At 48.8% G+C, this 17,078-nt stretch overlaps 1 protein-coding gene across 7 annotated transcripts in view; it reads left to right on the top strand.

Annotated features, from left to right (window-relative positions):
- The window catches only part of BCL9L (BCL9 like), a 226,153-nt gene that overhangs the window by 187,233 nt on the left and 21,842 nt on the right, over positions 1–17,078 (top strand). For all 7 annotated transcript variants that reach the window (XM_074976935.1, XM_074976939.1, XM_074976937.1 and 4 more), the window contains one exon: positions 16,416–16,626. In XM_074976935.1, the coding sequence (XP_074833036.1) occupies positions 16,416–16,626 (211 nt within the window). The remainder of the gene's footprint in view (positions 1–16,415; positions 16,627–17,078) is intronic.

Genomic DNA, 17,078 nt, shown 5'->3' with positions numbered 1-17,078 from the left:
CTGAGTACTCCGCAGAGAGAAGTAATGTTACGGCCGATACCTTCAGTTGCACATTCACAGACCATCATGAATGGGAAATCAATACAGTGGCCCTCAACTTGGTGTTTCAGCTGTGGGATTACCCTCACATAGACCTGTTCACCACCAGAAATAACAGAAAATGTAACCAGTACTCTTCCAGAGCTGGGCTTGGGATGCATTCCCTTAGGAACGCCTTTACCATCACATGAAATGCACCTCTTCTGTGTGCATTTTACCCCCATTCCATTTCTCCACAAGGTGCTACTCGAGAGCAGGCAAGCCCTCGTTATTCTAGTAGCCCGAGCCTGGCCCAGACAAAATTCGTTCCCTTATCTCTTTCAGATGTCAGTAGCAGCTCCTTATCTGTTTCTTCCTCACCATAACCTTCTGTCTCAGGACTTCGGCCATACTCTGCATCCTGATCCCCTCAAGCTTCACCTCTTTGCATGACTCTTTCATGGCTCTGAAGTGCTGAAACTGCATGCTCTGAGGGAGTAACAATCCTTATCAACAGCAGAGAGGAACAGACACACAAGTCTTGTATGTGGTGGCGGTTTTCTCATTGGATGGATTCCCACCACTCTATGCCTCCTCATACCGCGCCCTTGCCTGTCCTCTTGGACTACCTTCTGCACCTGTGTGAGTTAGGCGTTAGTCTCAGCACGGTCCAAATGAACACCGTGGCCATAGCAGCATTTCACCAATTCGAAGAGTGGCCTTTGTTCCTGGCCAGTTGTATCACCAAATGCTTTTTAACAGGCCTTCAGAACACCTTCCCTTCAGTCCCCTGTCCTTCCCCGCCCCCGGTTCCCTTATGGGACCTTAATCGTGTGCTTCACTGCCTTATGAAGCTGCACTTTTAGGCCTCGGCAACATGTTCCTGGCTTCACCTGTCTATGAAGTTCTCCTTCCTTGTGGCGAACACATCAGCCAGGCATGTCAGGGCTCTGGCCACCCTAATGGTGGAGCTTCCCTACACTGTCGTTACCTAAGATAGTTACCTTGCGACCTCACCCCAAGTTTCTGCCCAAGGTTCCTTCACTATTTCACATTGAGCTGATTCACTTACCTGCATTTTTCCTGAAGCTGCATTGTGACCCAGCAAATACAGCATGGCATATGTTGGATGTCTATTGGGCATTAGTCTTCTACAGTGAATGTATGATGCCATGGCACAAGTCTCCCCAGCTTTTCCTGTCCTCTGCAGAATGGTTCAAAGGCCAGCCCGTCTCATCCCAAAGACTTTCAAAGTGGATTTTCTCCTGTATCCACACTTGTTGTTGTGCACTTCATCATGGAGAGCTACCAGGTGCTGTCATGACCCACTCAACCCAGGCCGTGTCTTCCACTACCACGTTTCTCAAGAACGTACTGCTCACAGACCTTTGTAAGGTGGCCACATGGTCTTCCAGTAACACATTTGCCTGATACTGTGCAGGCAAAACTACTATCACATCTTCTATCCGAGTGGGCCAAGCTGTGTTGTCTACTGGGGTAGTGACTGAGCTCCAAACACTTCTCAATTCTGCGACTGCTGCTTTATAGTCGCCCAGAGTGGAGCGCCATGGGGACGCTACTCGAAGAAGAGGAGGAAGTTACTCACCTTTGTGCAGTAACGATGAATCTTTGAGATGTGTCCCCCTGTGGGTGCTCCACTTCCCTCCCTCCTTCCCCTGCTTTGGAGTGTCCTGCTGTAATTTTCAGGGCGAGAAGGAACAGAGGAGCCTGTGTCGCGCGCACTCCAGAGAGCATGGGGAGGCACTTCTGTGATTGTATGGTGCAGGAAACCACAGCTGTGGAAGAATCTCCAAGTGCCAGAATGAGGACACGTTGACACCCAGAAAGGGCTCCCATGGGGTACGCATCTCGAAGAACTGTTGTTACTGTACGAGATGAATAACTTCCTCTTTCTTTTGTTGCATCGTGAATTAAATATCCTTCTGCCAGGAGTATCCCTGTGGGTGCTTCACGTTAAGTATTTTGGTGCCCTGCACATGCCGCCAGAAGGGTTTTAGCAGCGCTACCCCTTGGCAGTAGCGCATGCATAGTATGTGGCTTGCGCGTGGAGCAGCTGTTAACCAGGAGCTGCTGAGATTCTGACCTAAGCCAAAGACGGTAGAGAAGGAACTGACAGGTCGGCAGGCAGTGCACGATGGCTATCTCCCTTCATAGTTCTTCTTACAGTTTTACCATTTTTCTTCAAAAAAAGAGTATATTAGTTCTGGTTAGTTTAAAAAAAAATACTTAGTGCCTGTTGGCGCCATTCCTTTAACTAAGCCTGGCTCTCCAGGTTTCAAAAAGTGTTCCTCAGGCCATCTTTCTATACCAGTTTCAGATGGGTGTGATAAATGTATCTGTTGTTTAGGTGAGGCACAAGTCCCTCGAAAGTGTGCTCATTGTAAGAAGCTCTCAGCAAGATCCTTAACAGCCAGAGACCTCCAATTAAAATTGATTCATTATTGAAAAGTCTCCGAGACCAGCGTTGGACCCAGAGGTGAGGCCTCCACCAAGGCAAGCTTCTCCTGTGGCAGCCTCTGATCAAGGACCAGGTAAATCTAAGGTAGCCGCAAAGCACAGGCTGTCCACCTTGCCACGTGGAGAGTTGCCAAAGAAAAATCATTCTTCAACTCATAAATCTGTCTTGGTACAGACAGCGCCGTCTGCGCCAGAGCTTGGGGCACCGGGCCCATCCAGTATGCAGATGGCTTGAGGGAACAAGGCTAAACCGAAGTCTCATCTGACTCCTGCAGTACAGCCAAACAAATAGATGGCTGTGGCACCAAAAATGTCGGTGCTAGTCACTCAGAAGCCACCACACCATGAATTGGCACTGGTACCAACCTCACAGATACTGCCAGCAGCAACCATACCTCTCGTACCGTGCACCCTGGGTGCCTCAGTACCAAACCAGTCAAATATGGGCACTGCCAGTCTCCCGCACCACCCCCACTTTCCACCCAATCTGACCTCACACTTATATCGGTGCCCGGTACTTCCGTGCTGACACAACTCCCAAGCACCACGCTGACATTGGTTTCCACGCCTGCAAGGTCATTACTGTCCTACCTCTCTGATGATGAGGATAATCCAACTGGCACCTTGACACCAAGGCACTCATCTGCAGCCTGTTGCTCCGGAACCACATGCTGCTGTTTAAGGACTTCTTTCTGGCTCCCAACCCTATCATTGTGAAGTTAAAAAAAAAAAAAAAAAAAAAAAACCTCCTGGTCACTTCGAAACAGTGAACTTCTAAAAGCCCAAAAATGAACAGCTCATGTCTAAATAGCAAACAGTATGTGATCTCAGAGGGTTGAATAACTCCCTCAGTGTCCTCCAGAGAGAGGTTCATGAGTGAATGTCAGGAAGACAGTGGCCTAAACACGTACGTAAAGTGTGAGGAAATAGAAGATGTAAGAAGTTTATGAATGTCCTGCAGTAGTGATTTGCATTTCAAATCATTCGTTGTGCTGTTCTTAAAATAGGGGTTACAAAAAGTACGGTTTGACGTTATTTATTAAGGACCATCTCATATTCACATGCATCGTGGCTCCCAAATTCCAGTAAACTCTTCCATATCTGTCAGCCTTGGGACCAGGAGGTTTCCAGATATTTAAATATTATGGACAAGAGAGAGGATCCCTTCCCTGTTCCTGGCCAGTACTCCAGGGCCAGGGCCACACGGCGCGAGGCTCCCAGAGGCTTGCCCAGTTTTAGTCCCTTTCACAGTCAGTGGGGGCCGCTGCCAGACACAGACACAGACACAGGTGGGGCTGCGGCAAACCCACCTGCTACTGACCACAGGCACGGGGCGATGCAGTCCAGCTCCCCGCTGTGTCCCTTCTGTTTTACATACGGTCACCAGGCAACAGTAGGAACCTGAGGCGTAAGGGTGTCACGTGACTGGATTTTTATATAGGCTCTGGAAGCCATTTTTGTGCCCAGTGTGGCTGTTAGCCCCAAATATTGTGCTAAGGGCAGGGCCGTGTGAGGTGTCTAATGAAAGCTGATGGTGCCCTGAATATGAGTATGATACTTATGTGTCTGTATCATGTGGGTAGGTAAAGTTATAGCTTTTAGCTATGTAGCTGTATTAGAAAATGTGAGTGGTAAGCTTCACAAGGCGGGGTGTGAACTCAGCCCCAGCCAGGATAAGGGACTGTGTTAACAAAGGCTCAGACATCAAATCCACGTTTCAAACACTTGAGTCCTGTCAATGGGATGCAGCCCACTGGTCAGGTGACCTGAGCTGAGACAAAGGAACAGGCCCATTTCAGAAACTTGAGACTGTCCCCTGTGACTCATCCAATGGCAGTTTGCCACAACAGCCCACCTGAGTCAGGGAGGGGTGGGTCCTCAAAGGACTATGGGAAGAAGAAAAGGAACAAAGGAAGGGGGACACAGAAAGTTGCAGACCTGAAAGTGACCATCTTCAATCTTTGTCTTTTGGCCTCCAAGGGTCCATGCACCCTCATGTGGAACCCAGTGGGCCAGATCTGCAAACTGTGTGACCTGAAATGGACTTTCAAGAATCAGTAAACAACATCACTGGCCTGCATTAATAACTGTAATTGATGTATCAAAACAAAAAGCAGTCAAGTAGCACTTTAAAGACTAGCAAAATAGTTTATTAGGTGAGCTTTCGTGGTCTGTCCCACAAAAGCTCGCCTAATAAACTATTTTGCTAGTCTTTAAAGTGCTACTTGACTGCTTTTTGTTTTGATAGTGTATAGACTAGCACGGCTTTCTCTCTGTAATTGATGTGTGTTAAGTATTGCTTGAACACGTTTTCTCTCTAACACTGTTCTTTCTTTTTTATTAATAAACTTTTAGATATTTAGATCAAAAGGATTGGTGAGCATCTTGTTTTTGGGTAAGAGCCAAATATATATTGACCAGTAGCTGGAGCTGGACCCTTTGGGGCCCAGAAGAATCTGTGTGGAGTTGGTGAAACAGGCTTAAGAGCCTCGCGTCTGAATTTGAGGTTGTTGGTCTGGGCTGCTATAGCAGCTGGGAAGTCTGTGAGTTTGCTTGTATGGCTTCTGGCTGACCAAGGGTTGGCAGAAGTGCTGTTGTGGCTGGTTGGATTTGCTTTTGTGAGAAGTAAATCCCAGCCTGGGGCTGTGAGTAGCTTGTTTTTATGCAAAGGTGCCCTGGATTGATTTCCTTAGCTGTGCCCAGAAACCCTGTCCGATTAGAACAGCGTAGTCGCATTTGGAGCCACAAAACCTGGCTAATTGCTCTTGGGATCAAGAGCCCATGCCGTTCTAAATTTGGGTTTTGAGAGACTTTTGATTAAAGGGCAGTTTAAAATGGATTCGCAATGGTGTGAACGGCTTGAAAGAAAGCCCTGGAAGAGCTGTGCTGTGAAAGAAAAATTTCCTTTAGCAAAGAAGTTACAAATGGGGAATTTGACTGTTGTGGGTGTGGTACCAGGCAGAAACAGTGAAGAAAGAGGCTGCTGAAAGAATGGCCAAGTGGAAAAGGGGCCAGCCCAAGAGAGTGCAGCCTTTACCTGATGCTTTGAACCCTGCAGATTTGACCACAATAGAAAGAGAGCAGAATTTGGATTATCAACAGAAGTTATCAGATCAGTATAATAAGAGAGCTGTGGGAGAGAATGCAAGAGGCCGAAAGAAGCTGAACTGGAAAAAGCAGAGTGTGCCCAAGGTATGAAATCTGAGCCATGGAATTCTGGTCAAAGCCATCTCAGGAGAAGCAAAAGCAGCCATCCCCTGAGAGTCGGGTGTGTAACTGTTCTGGTTTGCGCCCTGATTGTAACACATTGGGTATGTCTAAAAATGAGTATCTGTGTAACTCTTCTGTGTCTGTATTGCCTGTCTGTAACAGGGAGATTTCTAAAGGTGATGAGTGTAGCTCTGAGAAATGCTCTGTAACTAGCCTGCATAGCTATGGCCAGGGGAAAGTTTCTCTGGCTGTCGATCTGAAAATTATCAGAGAGGTAGCTGTGTTAGTCTGTAGCTTCGAGAACAAAAAGTCTTGTGGCGCCTTATAGACCAACAGATATTTTGGATATTTTTGCTCCAAAATATCTGTTAGTCTATAAGGTGCCACAGGACTTTTTGTTGATCTGAAGATGTTGGCTGCTGGTCTATGCAGAAGAGCAGCGTGCCTCTGAATGCGATTGCTGCATATGAACCTGGTGTCCCAAAAGGGAGCTTGGAATTAGAGCAGAGACAGGGAAGGAGCAGGGTGCAGAAGGTTTCTTTGAAACAGGTTACAGTTAAGAATCAGGTTAAAATCCTGCTGAAAAAAAAAAATTAAAGTTTGTGTTAAGGCAGCGGTTCCCAACCTTTTCCGGACGGGGCCCATTCTGACAATTCAGGAAGACTTGGTGACCCAAGGCAATTCAAAACCAGCCAGTGCTGGGGAGCAGGGCTGTAACTAGCTAATTTTGTGCCTAAGGTAAGAATATAAAATTGTGCCCCCTCATGTTTATATATTCACAGTAGATATTTCATAGAAAAAGGGAAATACATAAATAATAATACTACTTTATCATAATTTTTATTATTATTATAGTTGAAAGACCCTCAGCCCCAAATTGCTCCCCCTCAACCCCCCAAGCTTAAACCCCACACTCGTGGGCTGGGAGGCCACACTCATTGAGGCTGGGGGTCACACTGAGAGCCTGGGGGAGTCACATGCAGGAGCTGGGGAGGTCACAGTCGGGCTGGGGGAATTGGGGGACTGTGGGGGTCACTCAGAGCCCAGGGGAGTGACAATTGGGTTGGGGCAGCTGGGATGATCGCACTCATAGGCTGGAGGGGCTGTGGGATCACACTCAGGGGCTGAGGAGTTGCGGGGACTTGGGGAGTCACTTGGGCTGGGGGATCATGCTCAAGGGCTTTGGGGTCACAATCGGGTACTGGGGCTGGGATTCATACTCAGGTTGGGGGCTGGGAGGGTCACACTCGGGCTGATGGGAGACACTCGAGGGCTGGTGGGTTGAGGGGCTGGGGGAGTCACACTTGGGCTGGGGGGTCTGGAGGGTCATGCTCAGACTGGAGGGTAGGGGGGTCACACCCAGGCTAGGAGGAGATACAAACAAAAAGTGAAAACTGACAAATCAGCAATGTAGAACAGAAGCGGGGAAGGGATGGGGGCAAAGATTACTTACTGCAAGGGTCTAGTAAGTGGCTTGTCTGGGCAGGCTATGAACATCAAAGATCTCTGTAATGCGTAATTGATAAGAGTGAGCTGCTGGATGTGGCAGCGTGAAGAAGCTGGAAATGTCTTCAAGATCACATTCAGCTCCAAGCTGCTGGCGACCCTTAAGAAATCTAAGGGCCACCCATAGGTTGGGAATCCCTGTGTTAAGAAGTTTCAGGCTAGTGTGTGCCCAGCAGAGGGAAGAAATGATTCCACTGTCTGCTAGAGGCAAGAAATTGCCTGTGAATGGTGTGTCTGGGCAGAAGCCAGAGAAAAGTGATTTGTTTAAAAAAGCACAAAGTGGTCAGCCATTGTTTGTACAAAGGAACAATTTGTCTGCTCAGGGTAAGGACAGGCCTGTGAAAATTTTTTCCAGGCCTGGCCGAGGAAAGGGTGCCTGTGTGTCTGTGCAAGGAAGCAGCTTGTCCACTGGGAGTGGGGAGTTGTTTATGAGAAGAGCTGCCTTACCTTTCAGGTGTGCCGGAAATCGGCCAGAGGAGCTGGGACAAAGGAGTGAGTCTCTGATTGTTTGTCTGTGTTGACCAGCAGCAATATGCCGAGGAAGGAAGTGAAGCCTTTCCAAAAGCCTGCATTTGAAACAAGTACCTCTGAGAAAGCTAGTTCTTTGTGTGTAAAGGGTGCTGCTGCTTCTAGGGAAGTTAATCCTTTGTCTGAGCCTGTGGTGGCTGGAGATGGTGCCAAGATCCCAGAGGTGGATCTGAGTGCAGCTGAAGCCCAAATAGGAAGTGGTCCTAGTTTTGTGTCTTCTATGGAGGATGATGCTTCAACTCAGTCTGGTCCTATTAGTATCATCAGTGAGTCCCAGAGACCAGATGATTCTGGTGCTTGTTCTTGGCCGGATGCTGAGGTGTTGCTGGGAGAGTGAGAGAGGATTTTGATCAAAATTATTCTCTAGCCAGGCCACAGGAAGGGCAGAACAGCAAGGTAATTGTGCTGCCTGTTGGCAATGTGGAAACTTGTAGCAAAGAGGACAGAAGTGATCCTAACCTTTTGTCTAGTGGTGCTGTACTAGCTGTCTGCCTAAGAGGAGATTGTGTGAGAATCTGCCTAATGGGCCAGAAGTGATTCTGGGTGTAGGTGAAACTCATAAGAAATTTGTTATAGCTCAAGGGAACAGTACCACTGTAGAGCCAGAGAAGGATGAGGTGTTTGAGGGAGCTCCTAAGGAAGCGGATTCCTCTGGAAGTTTTCCTGAGCAGTCTATGGCAGCTGCAGGAAATAGTGAGGTGAATGAGAGTGACCAGGAAATTTGCTTGTCTATAGGAACCAGCCCTCTGTCTGTGCAGAAGTTTATTTCAAGTCCTGATGGCCAGGACCTGCCTGAGTGTGAAACCACTGGCTGTGCTCTGGAAGGGTAAAGTTTTCTCAGGAGTTCGCAGGTGGCCCAAAGGAAGTGATCACTGTAAGGGAATTTAAGCAGCCCTAGGGTGCCCAGATGGCTGGGAATGTAGTACTTTTCCGGGCTGGTGTCATAAGTGAACAGAATGGGTCTCGGGTTCAGAAAAATTGTATGGCTGAGTATGTTGTGCAGCTGTTCTGCCCCATCTCTGTAGGAGGCAGGAGAGGTCAAGCAGTGTCCCGTCTCCAGACACTGGAAATACTCGTACTCCTCTTAATGGACGCCTCTTCTGAGTCCAAACAGGAACAGAAGTTGGAGGTGGGAGAACAAAGAAGCTGTGGGCTGAGTGGGCCAGCAAGGGTGAAAAAGAAATCTCCTCATGTGGATTCTGTGGCTGGGACTCTCAAAGCAGCGTTCAGAAATCATTGTGGTATCTCTGACCGTGCAGCTGTCCCGAGGGACTGGTGGGGAATGCCTGGTCAGCAGCAGTCAAGGATCCCTTAGAGATTGTTAGGCGGGAAGGCATACCCAACCAGCAAGGAAATTCAGAGGTCTACCCTACAGCCCCATGGGGGTGGTTAGAACTTGATGGTGCAAAGAAAAGCCTTGGCCACTTAGCACTAAAATGGCAGAATCTCAAGGACATTACACAAAGTTTGTGTTTTAACAAGAGGCAGTGTAAATGTACGATTACAATGGATTTGTTCTTGCTACTGATGTTAGCTGTTTTAACTAATGTGTTGCTGTTGCCAAAAGCTGAAAAATTGTACAATGTGCATGATGTCTGGGAAGAACCGTGTGGCATGTTGACATTGATGTATAAGCACAAATTGTATGTAAAAGGACTTTGTAATTCTGAAATGTCGCTGTTGATGCCTGCAACAAGACTCGTACCTTCTCACAGGAGAAGAAGCATTCCACACCTATTGTGTGATATGGAAAGGGAAACTGAGGCACAAACCTATTTTGCTTTTATGGCCAAGAAAATTTGCTGGATAATGACTAAATTCAAAACCTTCGCCAGAGCCTGCATGGATAAGTTCGCTCTTTTGTGCAGCTCTGGGCAAGAGCACTTGGGATGTGTGGGAGCCATGCTGCAAAGGCAGATCCCATCCACTAGTGTTCTGACAGAGCATTGTTTTAACTTTGGTAGCAGGATATACTGAGACTGTAACTGCATAGATGACGCTTGTGTGGGACAAGCCAGGTTTTCATAAGCCTTGCACAATGATTCGTTCTTCTGATATTGGATGAGAAGCTGTCGTAACTCAGAGCCAGGTTGGGGAAGGCCCTGAAATGCAGTCAGTGATGTTACTGGCTTCCCTTCCTGCATCAATTGTGTGTGTGTGTGTGTGTGTGTGTGTGTGTGTGTGTGTGTGAGAGAGAGAGAGAGAGAGAGAGAGAGACGTGACTGGATTTTTATATTGGGTCTGGAAGCCATTTTAATGCCCAGTGTGGCTATTGGCCCCAAATATTGTGCTAAAGGGGGCTGTGTAGGAATCTAATGAAAGCTGATGGTGCCCTGAATCTATGTATGATACTTATGTGTCTGTAATTGATGTATGTAAAGTGTTGCTTTAACAATTTTTCTCTCTAACTCTGTTCTTTCTCTTTTATTAATAAACTTTTAGATATTTAGTTCTAAAGGATTGGTGAGCGTGTTGTTTTTGGGTAAGGTACAAATATATATTGACCAGGAACTGGGGCATGGCCCAGAAGAATCTGTGTGGTATTGCGTGAAACAGGCTTACGAGCCTCTCACCTAAATGTGGAGGTTGTTGGTCTGGGCTGGTATAGCAGCTGGGAAGTCTGTGAGTTTGCTTGTGTGGCTTCTGGCTGACCAAGGGGTTGGCAGAAGTGCTGTTGTGGCTGGTTGGATTTGCCTTAGTGAGAAGGAAATCGCAGCCTAGAGGTGAGAGTAGCCTGTTTTTTAAGCAAAGGCACCCTGGATTGATTTCCTTAGCTGTGCCCGGAAACCCTGTCCTATTACAAATAGTCAACAGCAATGTGGCTCTGGAAATGCCTTGTGGCAGTGGCCGCTCAGACTACAAGGACCTGTCATGCCCCTGGGGCTCAGCCCCCACCACCTTCAGCTGCAGAGCAGGTGGGCTGGGATCCTGAAGTGCTTAGCCGGGGATGGGCCCCATGTACCAGTGGCTGAAGGGAGCGAGAGGCTAGGGACAGAGGTAGTGGGAGGGACTGGTTCCCTGGCCATGGCGGTCATAATGAGACAAGACTCCTGGCTCCACTTGTCCAGATTGTCCAGAATTGAGGATCTTCCTTTTGAAGGAAAGAAGTTATTTGCTACCTCCAGACACCTCCCTACACACTATGAAGGACTCATATAACACGCTCAAAACATTGGGGATGTACATGCCCCAAACTTAAAAGAAACAAGGGTGTTATTTTACACAGCACTTTTGCCCTTCTCCCTATCCAGGAGATGGGTGCAACAAGAACAAACCTCATCTTCCCAACTCTCTGTCTCAAGGCAATTGTTTTGCGATATTGGTTGAGGGTTTGCCAGATCTACATTTCCAACAGCCACTGCACCGTCAATGTAACCACCATGGGTTCCTACCTGTTACTCATTCTGGACTCCATAGCATAACATGGGTTTTACAAGCTATCTGCAATGGGTCTTGCATCCAACCCCCGCTCCCCATCACTCTTCAGGGACCGTTCACACAAGATTCTACTAAAGCGGGAAGTTGTCCACCTCCTGCACATAGGAGCAGTGGAAAAAGTGCCCAACAAATACAAAAGCAAGGGTTTTTACTTCAGGTACTTTCTCACCCCCAAGAAAACTGGGGGTTGGAGACCAACACATAACCTGCGTCAGCTCAACAAACGCATCAGACAAGAGCACTTCAGAATGGTAACGCTGGCTATCATCATCCATCTACGGTAAACCCTTGATTTAGTGGACTAGTGGGGGGATGGGGTGTCTGTTAATGCCAAGAGTCTGTTAAATCTGAATCTGCAGGACTGGAGGGATCTTGCAAGGTGCATTAGGGAGCGTTTATCCAAGACCTGGCAGGAAATCAGCTGGCTCAGCAGAGAGAGCTCAGCAGTGGGCTCTTTGCACTATTCACAGAGCAGAGCCTCTGGGCTCACTTGCGGTGAGCAGCTCATCGCTCACCCAAGGCTGGGTGCTCCCGCAGAAACTTAGCCCCGGTGGCTCCGGCAACCCTCTTCATGCCTTTCTCCATCCAATTTACCCTCACGATGTAACGGGCATTGCATTCCAACAGCCCAGTCCTCTACACTTGATCACAACAGAACCTCTCCTCCTGATGGGGAGTTCAGACTCCTCATTTCGTTCAAGGTCTATGGACCACTCGAGAGAGTTGAACATAAATGTCCTCAAACTGAGCAGTCCTCAAGGCTTGCCAAAACTTCTTATCAATGATCAAGCACAAAGCCATCAAAATACGTACGTACGACATAGCCTGCCTGTACTATGTCAACCAACGAGCAGCACTCATTCATACCACATATGTAAGGAGGCAGCCCTCCTTTGAGACTGGTGCATACTGTGCTAAGGTGTCCCTTTGTCCAGCTCGGGAATCCTTGCTTCTGCCCTTGACTATAGGGTCTACTGTCCTGGTTGGTTGGGCAGTAGTCTTCCCTCCTGCAGTCCTGGTCAGGGCTGCCAGCCTGGCTGATGGGAGGGGAACCCAGCCACTCCTTCCTGCCCAGTGCCCTTACGAGCACCCTCTTGACTCCTCATTTGCTTTTGCCTTCTATTTTTCTCCCCACAACAGCTCTCCAAACTCCACCTCCTTTCTCACACTCTCCTGTTCCCTGTTTGCTTCGGCTGCTTTTAAGCCTGATGGCAGTCAGATCAGCTGGCTCTTGTTAATTGATTGCCTGCCACCACACCCTATTGCCTCCACCTGAGAGCTTAATTAGCTCTTTCTGCTCGTCCCCTAACCCAGGCTGGGTACTGAGCTGCCTTCCACCTGGGGTCTGCTAGCCTGACCCTGTTACAATATGCAGTTCATTCACATCTCTACAACTTATCTACCAGGGAACCAGAAAAGCTGGAGTCCTGTAGCAGACATTTCCATTGAGACCATGCATGGGAGATGGAGAGTCAGACTGTTCTTCTCATATTTCGCCAATGGGGATTCCCAGCATAAATCTCTTCACAACAGAGATCAGTACAAAGCGCCTCAACTACTGCTCCAGAGCTTGCAGGAGCCACCTGTGGGTGTGTTCTCCATTATGTGGGAAGCATCTCTTCTACATGCATTCCTGACCTTGTCGTTGCTCGCCACGGTGATCCTCAGAATGCAGCAAGGCGGAGCACGACTAATACGTTAGCACTGTTTCAACCTCACCACACGTGGTTTCTGTTCTTGACACAAATGGCAGCAACAGCTCCAATTTGCCACCTGCTCAATCAGCATCTCCTGACGTAGAATAACGGGGACTCTTTTTCATCCTCACTTCCAGACGTTCCACCTAACAGCATCGTTCCCCCAGGCCTAACACACGTAGACTTAAAGTGCTCTCAGCAGGTTTAAGTCATACTAATCAACAGCAGAAAACCTAGCATCAGAAAAAAATGCCATCAAAAATGGTCACAATTCCAAGCATGGTGTGTGCAAGACTTGCCTTCCCCATCTCTTACAGCCATCTCCAGTATTTTACACTACCTGTTACATCTAAAGCAAAATGGCGTGGCTAGCTCATCCATAAAAGTCCAGCTCGTGGCAATTTTCATGCACCACGTTAAAGTCGACTGGTGCACTGGTTTTACTCATCCTATGATACATTTCTTAAAGGTCTTAACAACACATTTCCACCTCTTAGACCTTGTATGCCAGCATGGGACTTAAACATGGTCCTTCCCACGCTCACTCTAAAATCCTGTGAACCAACAGCCACGTGCTCCATACTACACCTATCCATGAAAACACGGTCAATGGGCACAAACAGATGCAGTATCACAAGCTTTGGTCACATGAAAACACTCTTTCTGAAGCAGCACTAAATGCAATCCCCAGGATTCAGACTATCAAGCAGTTTGATATAGAACCCGCTATAAATGAGCTTCAAAAGGACATTGCCACCCTAAGCACCAGCACAGTTGAATTACCGGAATACAGCTTAAACATCTGCACAATGTCTTGTTTGCCTGGTGGAGAGAAGGAGGGATATCACATCACAAGACACGAATGATGTTAACGTCATAATGCTGTATGAAAACAAAAGAGAATGAAGCCATTGCAACAATTACAGAGGACTCTCTCTCTTTAGCATTGCTGCTAAGGCGTTCGCATAGGTCACTTTCAAACATTATGTATTCAGAGTCATTGTGTCTTTCATGCCAGTAGATCCACTAGCCACATAGTCTTCATTAAGGCAACTACAAGAAAAGCATCCAGAACAAGGAACGCGTCTCGTACATGATCTTTGTATATCTTACAAAGGCTGTTGACCTGGTCCTTTCCAGTTGAAAGGGAATTTGTTGCCTCCCAATCTTCATCAGTCTGGTTCAATCCACGGTGGCATGAAAGCTGTCCTCCAGTATGATGGTGATCCAGCTGCCTGTTTTGTAATCTGTAGTGATATCAAACGGGCGTGTTTTGTCACTAATGTTTTTCAGTATATTCTTCTTTCTTCCTGATCTCCCATTGAGGGTGTATGAAAAACATGTCAATATTGCACCAGAGCTAACAGCAAAACCAGACAGCTACTCGTAAGGGAACTTACTTGTGCTGACAGTATTCTCTATGTCACACACCATGAAGAGGACCTTTAGAAGCACGGCAGTAGCTTTGCACTAGCTTGTGACAAATTGGCACTAACGATTAATCTGAAAAAGATGACGATTACAGCACATTGGCCAGCTGAGGCCCTGTGAACCCCATGACCTGGCTTTCTCCAGGCTGCCCCCTGGACAGAGACTAGACCCTTATTCCCTTCCCAGCATGGATACTCTAGGGATCCTTTCTCAGATGCACAGGGCACTCTGGACAACGTGCAGAGGAAGGTTGGAGTGAAGCCTGGCCTTGTCCCCGTTCTACCTTTGTCTGGGGGAGGCACGTTTGTGAAAATGTTAGTGTGGCCCCGAGCCTACATATTCCCCCACTCAAAGGCTCTCCCCACCACCACCTGCCTAAGACTCTGAGTGGGAGTTGGGATGGGAGAGAGGTGTGGACTTTGGGAGAGTTTGGGTGCAAGGGAAATTGAGGGGTGCTGGCTCTAGCTGGAGGCAGAGATTAGGGATCAGGGCACAGGCTCTGGGAGGGAGTTAGTGGGCTGGGGAAGAAGGTTGGGGACAGGATGCAGACTCTGGAGGGAGTGGGTGCACAAAGAGGAGGGGGAGAGGGAGGTAGAGCTGCAGGATTGGGTGTCTTTAGGTGTTGCTGCCTGTCCACCCACCCCCATGAGTCTCTCCATGCGTCTCCCAGCCCTGTCTGTCAGCTCTGGGTGACTTTAAAATACCATGAGGGCCCCTGCCACCACCAGCAGTGCAGCAAAGCTAGTGCATCTTCCGGCTGCTTGCTCCCCGTGGCTGCTGACATGTACGTCACTGTGGCTGCGGAGCATGTGTGTCTCTGGGCGCTGCTCCAGCTCTGGACTGCAGGGACACTCATGTTGGCAGCTGCAGAGGTCCCCAGAGCATTGTAAGTTGCTCAGAGCTGCAGGACAGGCTAAGGGATGCTCCTGGGGAGCGCAAAATGGGGAAGGCGGCAAGTTTTGCTGGTGCTCAACCCCAGGCCAGGACTATTGCTGGTGCGGGGGCACCAGACCCATATAACTCGCCGCCGGCGGCCTTGTCGTGTGTTTCATGCCAGACTCCTCGTTCATTCAGAGGCGCAGTAGCTCTTCACTCCCTGTGGAGTTGAGGGCCTGGGGCTGTGTGAGCGGCTCTGGCTCCAAGAGGGCTTTGTGCTGGTGGGAGTCTAACGCAGAATGTCTGCTGAGCAGCTCTCCATAGGCACTGTGTAAATGCAAAGCACCACATGCGGTTAAATCCAATTATTAATATTAAGTAGGAGTGTTATTAAATAACTGACAGCAGTTAATAACTCCTGGGGCAGTGCGCAGCGTTCCTGTGGAAGAGGCCCTGCGGGGAGGGTGGGGTTGAGGCTGATCATGCACCAAGAGGGAACATGGAGGGGAGGAACCTCCCTGGTCCTCACTTGTCTCCAGGAGACCCGTCTCCCAGGCCTAGAAGAATCCCTGCTATGTGCCGCCATCTGCTGGAGGCTTGTGGGCCGCACGAGCACACAGATGCCTTCTCCCCAGCACATGTGGGTTTTGTTCTTTCCGGTGTTTTATTAGAGGGTAAAATCCAGGCTAGAATGTTGGGCTAAAGACGCTGAATCCGCTCCTCACGCGTGCGTCTGTCACTGGACACGTTCCCTGTTCCAGCCCTGGGCTCCCCAGACAAACACAGTTCTGCTGGGGCCTGTCATTCCAGCTTCCCGACCGTGCGAGCCCAGCCGTGGTATCAGAGAGGTAGCCCAGGCAGTCTGTACTCCAGCAAAGCAAAGCAAAGCAGCAGAAATGGAGCGCTTTAAAGACTAACAAAATGATTTACTCAGTGAGGGGCGCTCGTGGGTCTGTCCCACAAAAGCTCGTCATGGAATAAATCATTTTGTTCGTCTTTAAAGCACTCCATTTCTGCTGCTTTGTTTTATCCCAGCCCTCATCTCTCCCACGCCATAGGCAGCTTTGCCAGTTCCCCATCCAGTCCTGCTACCCCAGCCCCAAGCACTTTTGTTCCTCCTACCCCAGATGTTCGGTGTGTGCTGTTTAGCTCTGGCATCCTGCTCCGCGTTTCTCAGCTGTTTTTGTTATGCTAATGGTTGGTAACAGCTGCTCTTTCCTGTGCCCTCTGCAGACTGTAATGTAGCAGATCCTGCGATGTCCACAGCCTCACAGCTTGGTCCTGGGTCCAACCCGCTGCCGAGCCTGAATGAGACCAGTTCTTCCAATGCACCACATGGCGCTGCTCCCAGCCTGCGGCCCGATGCCGGGGGAAGTGGAGGTGGCGGTGCTGGAAAGCAGCCTTCCCAATTTGTTTACGTCTTCACCACACATCTTGCTAACACGTAAGCAATGAACCCCTGCGTCTTCACCACTCCTCCCCATTTGCTCTGGGCACTTAGGTTGGGCTTTCACTGCAGCAACGGAAGAAGATGGGGACTGGAGGTTCCCTAGGTTGCCCTAGGATGATCCCTCTCTCCCCACTTTTTCATGGCATATTTGTCAGATTCTGGTGGAGAGACTTCAACTTCAATATGATCTGCCTCATGGTAGTGCCTAGCACTTGTCCAGATGTGTAATAAAGGGTCCCAGGGACACTGGAATGCACCTTGGCTGCTGCCAGAGGCAGGATACTAGGTTAGGTGGATTAGTGGTGTGATCTGGAAGGGCCCTAGGAGAACAGATTGCAATGGGAGGCCCTGGGTGCTAACTCACCAGATGATTGGCTGCCTCTGGCTTGCTCCCTTCACTGAGGTTCAGTATCTCAGCCCGTGCTTATCAGCAGGCACGCAGCTTT

The sequence above is a fragment of the Carettochelys insculpta genome, chromosome 25, assembly GCF_033958435.1.
Source record: "Carettochelys insculpta isolate YL-2023 chromosome 25, ASM3395843v1, whole genome shotgun sequence".
In the NCBI taxonomy this organism is placed as follows: Eukaryota; Metazoa; Chordata; order Testudines; family Carettochelyidae; genus Carettochelys; species Carettochelys insculpta.
This window is presented reverse-complemented; position numbering and strand designations above follow the sequence as displayed.